General features: G+C 32.7%; 1 protein-coding gene across 3 annotated transcripts; it reads left to right on the top strand.

Moving 5' to 3' along the window:
• Positions 1 to 6,869: 6,869 nt before the first annotated feature.
• LOC105766561 (carbon catabolite repressor protein 4 homolog 1) lies at positions 6,870 to 12,776 on the top strand. 3 transcript variants are annotated; one of them, XM_052629491.1, is made up of 12 exons: positions 6,870 to 7,448; positions 9,115 to 9,868; positions 10,315 to 10,401; positions 10,485 to 10,568; positions 10,644 to 10,730; positions 10,834 to 10,920; positions 11,375 to 11,428; positions 11,525 to 11,616; positions 11,729 to 11,843; positions 12,032 to 12,176; positions 12,290 to 12,444; positions 12,519 to 12,776. In XM_052629491.1, the coding sequence occupies exons 1-11, from the start codon at positions 7,300 to 7,302 to the stop codon at positions 12,433 to 12,435; spliced, it is 1,800 nt and encodes a 599-aa protein (XP_052485451.1). In that variant the 5' UTR covers positions 6,870 to 7,299; the 3' UTR covers positions 12,436 to 12,444; positions 12,519 to 12,776. The 3 variants fall into 3 exon arrangements, with proteins under 3 accessions (XP_052485451.1, XP_012441508.1, XP_012441509.1); XM_012586054.2 differs by having other exon boundaries at positions 6,871 to 7,457; XM_012586055.2 differs by having other exon boundaries at positions 6,871 to 7,457; positions 12,530 to 12,776.
• Positions 12,777 to 13,083: the final 307 nt, after the last annotated feature.

A 13,083-nucleotide genomic window follows, 5' to 3' on the forward strand; every position in this document is an offset into this window, starting at 1 on the left:
CCGCAGTTCAATGCCCGTGACCATTACACAAAATGCATCCCATGAAAGTCTATCGTTTAGATGGGAATCATTTGACCCACAAGATGATACGAGTCTCCAAGGCCCAACCCAAGAACGCGATGGGCTTAAATTACCACAAGGCCCAATAACGAGAGCAAAGGCCCGAAAAATGCGTTCCAAACTAAATGAGACCATTCAAGAGTTTGTTAGCAAGGCCTTAGATGCGTACGCGAAAGAACAAGAAAATCAAGATTCACTTTCTTGTTTTCAAGAAAATCAAGAAACCGAATCTTAGCCTAATTTTGCTGTTTGGAGCGATTTCAAGAATCGAGAAAATTAAGATTTCAAATCTTGGAAATCTTGGTCCAAGAAACCGAATCTTGCAGCCAAAGCGCATTGGATCTCCGTTACGAGCGTCAACGACCCAATTTTGGTAGAAGATGGATCACGATCCCAAATTCTTGAAGGCGAAGCCCAATAAGCAAATTCCAGCCCAATCAAGAAATCCATACATACTTAGTTGAAAATCAGGCCAAAAATGTCAAAGGGCCCAATTTGTAGAACTTTTTAATTGTTAATTTAATTTTTAGGCTCTAGGAATAGGATATGTTAAATTCGGCCCAAAACAGCCCATTTAAAGTGTTTGGCCGAAATTCTCTTATTATTTTATTAATTAGGGTTAATTTTTAAGTTTTCTAATAAGATTAGGATTAGTTTTTGGCCTATATAAGTGATGGTCGGCCACCCCTTGTACTCATTACTCAATACATTAAAATTTCAGTTTTGATAAAGTGCAGAATTTTCTTTGGGGTTTTCTCCAAGAATTCTCTCTTAAGCTTTCTTTAGAAGTTGTTTTAGCAATCTTGTAATTGTGGGAGCCATCTTCAACCTTCTTCTTGCCATTGATATTCTTTGGAGGGGAGATTAGAGCCGTTTGAAAGGATTTGTGAAGTCTTTAAGGATTTCAAGGATACTTAGGACTTTTCTTTAATTCGTGCTGTTCAATTTATTTTCTTTAATTCTGCTTATGCTGATTCTTCGTCTAATTCTTTTGCTGTTCTTGTTTGTGTTTCAGCCTTGATTAAACTCCAAGAACTCTTCGTTTAATTGATCTCTTATTGGCAGCTCTTAAATCAATTCAAGTTTTCCCCAATTTCTAGGGTTTTGCCGATTGCTATTTCCACGTGTTGGGTGAAATTCGGCTGCTGGAATTTGGGCATTCTTGGCCGAATCAATTTGTTGGCCGATTCGTATTCTTTCTATACTTCCAATTTCGTTTGAGTCATCTATTCTATTTCTTTGTTTCTTGCTGATCTTTTAATTGAATTTGGGGATTTAAATTCAAATCTGATTTGGTTTAATCTTAATCTTTGTTTGTGTTTTCAGATCTGTTCGTCTAGGGCCTTTCATAGGAGTTTCTCGTGTCTTGGCAACTCGATCTTGGTCCGCGCGCAACCCCATATCACAAGAGCTGGCCCGATTCAAAGAGCTATTAAGGAAGTCTGTCCATTTGAAGCCTGAGTGGCCCAATGATGCGGATATGGAAAGTTAGGCCACCTTGGCCAATAGGGAAACTAATCTTAGAAAATTGAAGGGAATCGTATATGATAAGATTTGATTTGATTTGATTTGATATTTTAAATCTTGTAATCCCTTGATTGTAGAAATAGACTTCATATCACCCATCAATATAACTTGATCTAGACTGTCGGTTTTGGGGAGCTTAACTATAAATAGAGAGTCTCCCATCATTTGCAAACCATCCATTTGTATTTACTCAAACACCTCTCGTGACTTGTTTTTTGTGGTTATTCTGTTCATTAAGCCTTCTTTTGATTTGTGTTGCTTCCGTTATATAAATTAATGCCTTGGAGGAATTCTTGGTGAATCCTCAATTGCTTGGTGGTTAGGCTGACTTAGGCGTGTTTGAAACGAAAGGACCGCCTAAGGCTGTACGGATTGCGAGAATAAAGTTCTAGCCTCGTGAGACTAGCTCTATGTAGAAATAAAAAAAAAACTAAACTAAAAAGTTAATTTTAACTCTATTTATTCTAATGGCTCTTAAAGGAGTTGGTTGTATTTTATATATAAATTCACAAACTTCTCCTATTATAGAACTTATAACTATGTCATTCAAACTTATTTCACTTAATATTTCTTAATTAAGTTCTTGGCTCACTAGTTTTACTACTACTAACATTAACATTCACTTATTATGTTTACTTACCATCAATCATTTACATTTATCACTCCCTTATTACTCATATCACTCAACACTTATTACAAGCACTTATTACATTTCACTTTTGTTTCACTTTTAATCAGATGTATTCATTATTATTTCTTATTAATTAACTTTAACATTTCACATTTAATAAACATTAGTAAAATACACTCGGGTACTTGAGATTCCAACCAAACACTATACACTTGTTGCACTAAAGGTGCAACCCAACCATCACACAAAATACTAGGATCTTCAATATGCACTTACGTGCTATGCCATAAGGCATAAACTGCTATCTTCACACTAACATTGTGTTCAACATAAGTGCGCACACTATTCCCTATGGCATGCCAATTGTACCCTCATTATTTCACTAAGGTTACAAGGGTAATTTGCTTATAAGATTATTTATTTCATTACAGAATCCATATCACACATCATTTCCATACAACAATTCTTATACACACATATTCTCATTTTGTATTAAACACTTATTATTACTTGTTAACCAAGTTCACCTAGGACTACTTAGGAAGCCATTCAATGTCACTTTATGCACTTTCACTATTTCACATATCACTTAGGTAATTTATATCACCAAAACATATTCAAGCAGGTATATACATTTATATAAATTGCAATATCCTTTTCTCAATGAGGCTTTATAGCCATCACTTGACAATATCACTAATAACACTTAACATATAATCATTTTATCCCCACTTTTAGACATTTCACATTTTCTACTTTAAGACATTACAAGACATTATTAACCTTATCGATAGTTTAACTTTTACCATTTACCATTATTTCACTTCGTTGTATTGAATTAGCATATTGTATTTTTGGAATTCAGTCACTTATCACTTCTTATTATCACTCTCTTTCTCTCTCTACATATATCATAGTATTTAATGTTCTCTCGACACTTTCTAAATTTTATTATTACTAGATTAAACCAAATTTTACCTTACCAACACTTTCAAACTATTAACCATTTTTATCAATAATTATTAACTCATTATTTATTTCAAATTATTAGCAATGGATTTCAATAATTGCACTCACATTTCACTTCACTAATCCAAAAGTACTTACTTCTTTCCATGTGTAAAAGATAAAACCAAATATTAGCTTCCTAATACCTTAAATTTTCTTCCAACCAAACTTGAAAACTTCATTTCCATCAATTCATCGTTTTCTCATATTAAAAATATAACAAAAATTAGCATATAATATTTCCAAGCTTTCTCGTAAAAATCAAACTCAAATATCATATCAAAGAATATGAAAAACATCATTATTTATGTTATTGAAGATTTTCTCAATATCTTCTATTTTCTCTCTCAAAACTCATAAAACCTAGACTAAAAATTATATGATTGATGATGAAAATGAGGTTAGAAGGTAATTTTATAAATGACTACAACAAAATCTCAAAACGGGTGAAGATATTTTTGATAAAAAAAAAATGAAGGAGAAAGTAAGGGAGAGAGAGCTCCCATGAAAGGCATGGTTGGCCGCTCCTTAGCTGAAATCCTTTTTCAATTAAAAAAAAAGGCATCCAAGTGGGCTAAAAGCCCAAGTCCAACTTTTAAACCTGACATTTCATAAATTGTGGCTCATGTTGTAACTCATGGCCCATATGATACAAATGAATTTCATAATATTTCTACCATAAAATATCCTTTTATGATAAACTTATCATTTTGTTCTGTATAATTTCATCACAATAATAGGTAATTATCAAAACCAAATCTAATAATCACTTATAATCTTATGAATGTGAAAATTACATATTTTTCTATTTATAGTTTATAACTTAGTTCATATATTTTTCGATGTTTCCAATTTAGTCTCAAAAGTTATTTTTCACTATAAACTCATACTTATTTCAATTTATACTTATTTTAATTCATCAATAATAATTCTCTTTTCTCATTTTGATCATATTTGTATTTTAATCCTTAAATTTTCAAAATTTACAATTTAATATTTTTTCATATTTTCACTTCAAAAATTCTTTTCATAATTTTCTACCCAATTATCAAATTTGCTTTCATATGATTCCTATATATGACTGATTTTCAAATTTTCTCTCAATTATTTGTATCTTCTACAAGAATAGTGCTATGTGTCAAATTGAAATTTTGAGAAGTTACAATTCAACACATGATTTTTCAAATAATTATAAAAATATAAAAATATTTAAAATATATATAAAGAATTATAAGAATTTATAAAATTATTAAAATTCATAAAAATAAAAATAGTAAAAGCAATGTCTATGATGAACTTGGACAATAATTGTTTGGGCTAGAATGAATTTAGAATAACCATTTGTCCATATTATTAAATAATTATAAAATTATTTTAAAAATATTAAGAATTATATTTTAATGCTTTTTATAATTTTATAATTATTTAAAAAGCCAAATTCAAAATAAACATGTATGTGTTTTTTTAAAATAATAATTAAAAATTTATTTAACTTTTAGAAATTTTTATTTTTTAAATATTTGCTAACATAACAACAATGCCATATCAATATGAGGTACATGTGGCATACCAGTGTCGTTGTTTGGTTACTTTGTCAGCCACATCATTATTAACAATAAAAATTGTTGAAATTTTAATAAAAAGTCCAATTTATCTAATCTATAATAACTAATTTGTTAGTTTTACCTAATAATTAATTAAAAGTTTATTGATAAAACTTATGATTCGGTAAATTGTAGTATTTTTATCAATCAAGCAATGAATTATCATTCAGATGAAATTTGGTTCAAATCAGCAAAATAAATGGACAAGAGAAAATAAATTTTATTTGCCGGTCATGTTATTATTATTGGGATTTTTATTTATATATATTTTTATATTTTTTGAAACTTTTTATTTTGTAATTATTGAATGAGATAAGTCTCAAAATTATATATAAATTTTGATTTAATGTGTAGTTATATACATGAATTTTAATTTGCGATCATGTTATTATACACGTGAAACTCTAATTGTTGTTCAAATGTATACTTGAAACTTTAATTTTGATTTAATTATACATATTTAAAGAAATAAATACATCAATTTATTTTTATATTAGATAAATATAATTAATTATGCATGCAATATATAAACATAAAATGATGTTATATCAATAATTGTGTTAATAATTTACAAGAATTGGATCAAATCAAAATTTTATGTATAATTGCACAAAATCAAAGTTCATGTATACAATTATACATTAAACTATAGTTTATGTATAGCTTTGGGATTTATCCTTATTGAATAGATGGTATAACTAGTTAAATTGGTTGAATTGACAATTGATAATGCTGTTGATTTAATCACCAATCGAATTCTTTTAAAATTAGTTGAATTAAATTAAATTACTTTTGTTGATTGAGTCTTAGCTAGGCTGGCATCGTCATTATTGTTGGTACAAGAGAATGTGAGTTCAAGCACATTGAAGCACACTTATCTTCCTATTTAAGAGTGGGGATTAAAGATGGCAAAAAAATTTGAATTTGACAGGTTTCGGCCCAACCTGATCCATGAGGGTCGGATTTTTTTTTTTTTTGAAAAATAGGAGGATTCAAATGGGTGAAACTATAAAAATAGTCGTGTCGAGATTGGATTTGAGGTAAATCCGCTTTGCCTTGCCCTGAGATATTTACAAAAAATTGCCCCTAATATATACATATACTAAATATTTGCTTTCAATAAATACATATATAAAAAAATAAATATATTAATATTTAAGTCTAAATTAAAAAAAATTATTCTTATCTGCTTCTAAATAAAAAAATAAAATAATTAAATTAATTTCAGGTTGGATCGAGATGGAGTTAGGAATTTTATTAAATTTTGAGTTCGGGTTTAGGGTGAGTTTTTTCTTAAGACTCAGGATCGGGGCAAATTGGTCAAACTTCGGGTTTGGGTTGAGATAGGCAAAAATTCATCCTGCCTCACACCGTTGTCATCCCTTATTGGGGTGGGGTTACGTAGAAGTGTCCACGGGCTAGGTCGAGACCCGGCTCCAAAAAACTCTTCAAGTCCAGACTCATTTTTGGCCAAGCTTGGTCTACCCAAAAAGGCCATTTCACTATTCAAAAAATAATAAAATAGTAAAAATTATATTTTAATTGATATTTTATATACTTTTATAATTAAATTTAAATTTAAAAATAATTTTCATTGTTGAAATTGAACTAAGCCAGGTCGATCGAAGGTGTGAAAATTTTTGTTTAAACTTGACCCTAGTTAAGTGAGATTTATCGGACCCTTGGACAAGTCTAGACTATGAGTAGTTTTTGAATAAATTTAAATTAATTTGAAAATTGAATACCAAAAGTACACCACACAAAAAAACCTAAACCGATTATCTTACCATATAAATTAATTAAATCGATTGGATTTACTTAGCACAATCAATTTTATGGACTTTTTCACCCTCAACTTTCCTTTAGATGAATAGACATGTGTTGCCATAATTTTAATTTTTTTAAGAATAAATATTAAAGTTAAAATTACCTCAATTTTATATGGATATATCGCTGGAAAGATTACAAATGTTTTAATTTTTATCCTTGAAAAAATTTATTTCTCTCTATAAATAATAAACAGATATTATAAATAAAGACTTTCCTTTTTCACGTCCTCTGTAAAACCCTAACTATCATTCGATCTCCTCATTTCCCCCCTTTCTTTCTCTGTATCTCTTCTTCGATTCATTCCTTCAATCATTCTCTATTTCAAAACCCTAAATACCGTTACAAGATCTGTTCTTGGTTCTTGCATGTTTATATTTGGGATTAATCAACAAGTCTTCTAGGGTTTGTTTAATCGGAAAAAAAAAGGAAAAAAAAAAGAGGACGATTGTCAAGGCTGGCGGGTTTTCGGGTCAAGTAAATGGCGGATCCGCCTGGATTCCGCCTCGATAAGATTGCGCATCATTTCGAGGTCATTTCTTGCTCTGCTGCTCTTGTTAGTGTAGGATTGGATTTGATAGGTTTACCAAGTGGTGACCGTTGCGAACTGTGACCGACCAAGGAAGCCCGAGAAGTTAAAGCATGCTGAGCGTGCTACGTGTGCACCTCCCTTCTGATATACCAATTGTTGGCTGCGAGCTCACGCCTTACGTGCTCTTACGCCGACCTGACAAGACCGTTACAACCGATGATGTGCCTGAGTCGGCCCCTCTTGATGGCCACTTCTTGAGGTATAAGTGGTAAGTGTTTTTAAATCCGTCGAAGAATCTTTCTTTTAGGTTTTTTATTGGTTGGTGGCGGGGGTTATACCAATGGCTAGGCTAATTTCATTTAACTTTTCAAGTGGTATGAACTTTTTTATGGCTAATTAACAACTAAACTCTTTATTATTTATTTATTTATTATTTCTTGGTTTATGTATTTTGGTTAGTTGTCATGTTGGCCAAGTGGATTTTGAGCTAGTTCTTTTGGTTTGTTATTATTTGATTGCTTTTTACTAAATGTGTGAACTGCTTTTTGTAGGTGGCAAGTGTTTGCATTATAAGACAATTTCTTAGATTTTATGTTTCATTCTTTTTTCTTTTTTTACTTTTTGGTGTTTTGGTCTTTGTGTAGTTCTCATTTTGGTCAATGGGGGTTTGAGTTTGGTTTTTGGGTTTGATATATATGACTGTTTGTAGTAAATACAGTATATGTAAAATTGTCTGAGTTTTTCCGTAAGGGATGCGTGGAATTGAGGTCTATAAGTTGGGGTTTTCGACCTGTGCATTTGGAGATAGTGTGGTTGCTTTTTACTGGATTGCAATTTGTTTTTGTTACTCCGTGTTCTGGATTATCTTGTTCGTTTAGTGATGTGTTTATTTTTTAAATTCTTGAAAGATCAAGAAGTAGTTTCTTGATTCTGATTATGGCATTGAGTTTCATGCCATTTTGTTTGGTTTTACTTGGATTTAGTTTTCGCTGCTTGAGTCAAGATTGTTGCAATTGAGCTCTGTCTCTTTATGCGTCATAGACAAAACTAGGTTCAATGAGCTAGAATCTTCCATCGAAGGCAATAATTTGTTTCCTTTGTTTTCATTCTTGTGGCCACCTAGCACCACTACTCCTATGAAAGCTTGTAAGAACGTTTCAACTTAGACTGAGAGTAACTACACTTAATATTTGATCATAGGAAGAAAGAATTACCAGAAAGGTACTCCTAAGGCATTTAATGTGCTACTGGTAATTATCAAGCTTCTGCTATTTAAAGTAACTTGGGGTTGAACAAGTAAGTCTAGTTTTATTTCAAAAATCACCAGAAACTCCTGAAAAGGTAATAGAAACTTGAAATTTATAATGGTTGCCTCATCACAAAAGATCCTAGAACTTTAAGCTTTGGTTTTGGTTTCGGTTTCAGTTACATTTAGTAATATAATAAAGATGTTTAGTAAAATATGAAGTTGATTTTATTGATTGTTCAGTCCTTGTATGGTATTTAGGTCAACTTTATACTTATGTTTTGTCATCACTTACATGTAGCAATATAATAAGCTTAAATTTATTGATTATTCCGTCCTTGGATGGTATTTAGGTCTTTTCATTTTAAGACAAACTTTAACCACTATCAAATACAATCTTTATTATTGATTGATAAATGCTTTAGGTGCGTTGTAGTTTACCTAAACTTTGAGACAGTGATATTACATTCTTATTGTGATTGCTGGATTCTTATATTGGAGAATGCATTTTTTTACCTTATCTTGTGCCCCTATTGCAAGTGTTCGCTAGAATTTGTTGTCTGCTTGTGGGATTTGCTGGGTGTTTATGTATTAAGTTGATTGTTTCGAAAAGTTGATTGTTTCGAAATTCTCTGTTCATTTTACCTGTCTAATTTTTCTCCCCGTGTTTGTTTTGCAGGTGTCGCATACAAAGTGATAAAAAAGTTGCTGTGTGTAGTGTACATCCCTCTGAGCAAGCCACACTGCAGTGCCTTGGTTGTGTTAAGGCTAAAATACCTGTTGCTAAAAGTTATCATTGCTCTCCAAAGTGCTTCTCAGATGCGTGGCAGCATCACCGTGTTCTGCATGACCGTGCTGCAAGTGCTGTAAATGAAAATGGAAATGAGGAGGAAGAGATATTTGGTCGTTACAATTCCTCAGGTTCTGGAGTTATAAATGCTAGCTTAACAGGTTCGGCATCAAGCACTAGCTTGACAAATGGTTCAACACCTCTGTATCCTGCTGCAGTCACACAGAGGAGTGGTGGTGAAACCTGGTTTGAAGTTGGACGCTCTAAAACATATACACCAACAGCTGATGATATTGGCCATGTTCTCAAGTTTGAGTGTGTTATTGTAGATGCTGAGACGAAACAACCTGTTGGACATCCCAATACTATTTTGACATCTCGTGTTATTCCGGCACCTTCCCCTAGTCCTAGGCGCTTGATCCCTGTAAGCGGAGCTGATATGTTGGGAAATCTACAGTCAGATGGTCGTGTTTCATCCTCTGGAAGTTTTACTGTCCTCTCTTACAACATCTTGTCTGACTCGTATGCAAGCAGTGAGTTATACAGTTATTGCCCTTCATGGGCTCTTTCTTGGCCATATCGCAGGCAGAATTTGTTGCGGGAAATTGTTGGTTATCGTGCAGACATTGTTTGTCTTCAGGAGGTAATACTCAGTTATATTTTGATGGTAGTTTGTTTCAGAAGTTTAATTTTGCTCTGAGACGCAGCTTTGGAGTTTAGTGAATGACAAATAGTTGCTATGCTCGATATTTACTATATTTTGGATTGGAGATGTCTGACCTGCATTTTCATCTGTCTTGACTTAGATTTGGGTTTATGCTCGATTTTATTCCCTTTTTTAGATGATAAACATACAGACACTTACTAGTGATGCTGGAAGGAAATCGTTTTACCCTCCCTATACCTTTTTTAAGAATAAAGGTTTGAGTTTTAAAAACTGAGAAGAGTTCTTAGTTAAACGATAAGCAATGTTTTTGAATGCTAGAACTTCTAAGTCGGTAGGTTAATCTAATCATCAGCTAGAAATTGCCTTCATCTTTTGGGCATCTAGGTGACATGTCTCAGTATCAACTGTTCTCATCTTTGCAGGTGCAAAATGACCATTTTGAGGAATTTTTTGCCCCTGAGCTGGACAAACATGGATATCAAGCTTTATACAAGAGAAAGACGAATGAGGTTGCTTAAGAGCTACATGATCCTCGTTTCACTGGTTTATGATGTTACTCTTTATTGTATAATTTATGTTGTTCATAATGCAGGTTTACAGTGGAAATATCCATACAATTGATGGTTGTGCCACATTTTTCCGTAGAGATAGATTTTCCCATGTCAAAAAATATGAGGTTTGGAAGTATTTTTATGTGGAGTATGAATTTATACATGCATTTGTTGTGCTAAAGTAAATCATGTCTTTGCAGGTTGAATTTAATAAGGCTGCTCAGTCGTTGACTGAGGTTGCCGTTCAAACTACCCAGAAGAAAGCTGCTTTAAATCGTTTGGTTAAGGTAATAAATACTTGCAACTAATTTTAATCTATATCCTTTCTCTTATGGTAAATATTTCTCTAATGCTAATGCTAATAATACGATAAAAACTCTTTGTTTGCAGGATAATGTTGCACTAATTGTGGTTTTGGAAGCAAAGTTCAGTAATCAGGGAGCTGACAATCTTGGGAAGCGGCAGCTTCTTTGTGTGGTAAGGATTGTTAATTTTGTTCTTCTTTATTGTATATCTCTAGCCTTCTCTATTATTGTCTGCTGTAATGTGCATGATTTTTCTTTAGTGCCTTATTTATGATAAAAATATGAATCATATTGTTAGTGGTAATTGTTAATATGCACAATCACATTCTAGCAATTAGAATTACCAGAATCTATGGAACTTCCCCCTATCTCATTATAACTAACCAACTCCTGATTGGGATAAGATATTTGATTATTAGGTTGTTGGCATTTTGATTCTTTTAGAACCCAAAATTGTTTCAGAACGACATGGAAATGTTGAGCATGCTTATTCCTTCTAGCATTTGGGCTATTCTTTAGATTCATGAAAGTAGACTCGATTAAATGATGATATTCTTTGCAACTCTTTCATAATTTCTAGGTGCTTCGTGTAACAATTTCCTACTGTTCCTGGTTTTGGAATACAGGCAAACACACATGTAAATGTTCCACAAGAGCTAAAGGATGTCAAAATCTGGCAGGTTCTAATTCTTCTCTTATTTTTACAGTTACTTGCATATTCCTATAATGCAAAGGTTTACTCAGTTTGGTTCCCTTTGTTTTAAATGTTAAATTAGGTGCATACGCTCTTAAAGGGATTGGAGAAAATAGCTGCAAGTGCAGACATTCCAATGTTGGTGTGTGGGGATTTTAATTCTATTCCTGGGAGGTAAAATCATTATCCTTAACATGATGTTAGATTATTTAGTGCTTCTTCAGATCCATTATATATGCGTTAGGCTACTTTAGCAACATTTAATGCACTGTTTAATTTTCTGCAGTGCACCCCATTCACTTCTTGCTATGGGAAAGGTAGATCCAATGCATGCAGATTTATTGGTAGATCCTCTTGCCATTTTGCGACCTCACAGCAAGTTGACTCATCAGTTACCACTGGTAAACTCTCTTATATTCAGGAACTGCTTCCAGATTTTGCTCATGTTTTTAGCCTTACTGTCACTGTTAGTGATGTTTCGATATTAGTTTTAAGAGAACTAATGAAACAACCTTCAGTTGAAAAAGGGTGGCAGGGTTATAAAACTTACCACAGATTCTGCTTTGACATTCTAAAGTTTTTCAAACAGGTTAGTGCTTACTCATCTTTTTTAAGAGGTGTTGGTCTGGGTCTGGAGCAACAGAGGAGAAGAATGGACCCCACAACCAATGAACCTTTATTCACAAATTGCACGAGAGATTTTATTGGCACTCTAGACTACATACTTTACACGGGTCGGTTTATCTTACCTGAATCAATTGATTGTATACAAATTTCTATTTTTGTGTAATTAATTTGTATGTAGTGATTGCAGCTGTTTATGACCCAGTTTTTTTTGTGGTTTCAGCGGATTCGTTGACAGTTGAGTCATTATTGGAACTCTTGGATGAGGATAGCTTGAGAAAAGATACAGCACTTCCTTCTCCAGAGTGGTCCTCTGATCATATAGCTCTGTTAGCTGAATTTCGGTGTGTGCCTAGGCCTAGACGCTGACACTTTAAGGTATGCAGTTATGATATTTAATGATACACAATATATGCCAACTGAGCCGGTGATTCGTAAACCAATACATGCAGTGTATGTGCAGAACATGAAATTGCCGGAGGTGTAGTGAAAGATTGTTGGTTGTTTAGGTGTTGGAAGATGGGGCGAGAGAAGAGCAGCTGATGGATAGATATAAAAGGTAAAATTGTAAGAATGGGTAGATCATGCCTCCGCATTTGTTTTTCAAGGCATCTCATTGAGGGATCCTTGCTGTGATCTGCTGCTTTGTAATATGTTGTCACACAGCTCTGTTTCATAGAAAAATCATTGTTATGCCTTTTTCATTTTCATATATTTTTTCCCCTTTCAATAGAAATATGATGGGTCCAGCGGCCAGTATAATCAATGAACTGTACTTCTAAGTTCTTCCATTTTGGGGTCTCGGGGAAATGAAAGCTGGTACTCTGATAATTGCAAAAAAAAAAAAAAAAAGATTTGATTATCTAGAAAAGGAGATTGCAAATGTTAAAATTTGATATTTGAACGTCAGATTGGTTGATCTTCATTTTCTAAGATTAAGGTGTTTCCATCATCATTTTAAGTTGAAGATAGAGTTTAAAATTTTAGGTCATACAAGTGTTTTGAATAAATTTTACA

The sequence above is a fragment of the Gossypium raimondii genome, chromosome 4 (genome assembly GCF_025698545.1).
Source record: "Gossypium raimondii isolate GPD5lz chromosome 4, ASM2569854v1, whole genome shotgun sequence".
Taxonomy (NCBI): Eukaryota; Viridiplantae; Streptophyta; class Magnoliopsida; order Malvales; family Malvaceae; genus Gossypium; species Gossypium raimondii.

Coding starts and splice junctions, on each gene's coding strand:
- LOC105766561 (XM_012586054.2), top strand. CDS start 7,300: ATGCTGAGCGTGCTACGTGTGCACCTCCCTTCTGATATACCAATTGTT. Junction 10,402..10,484: donor ACAAGAGAAAGACGAATGAG/GTTGCTTAAGAG, acceptor TTCATAATGCAG/GTTTACAGTGGAAATATCCA. Junction 12,177..12,289: donor AGACTACATACTTTACACGG/GTCGGTTTATCT, acceptor TTGTGGTTTCAG/CGGATTCGTTGACAGTTGAG.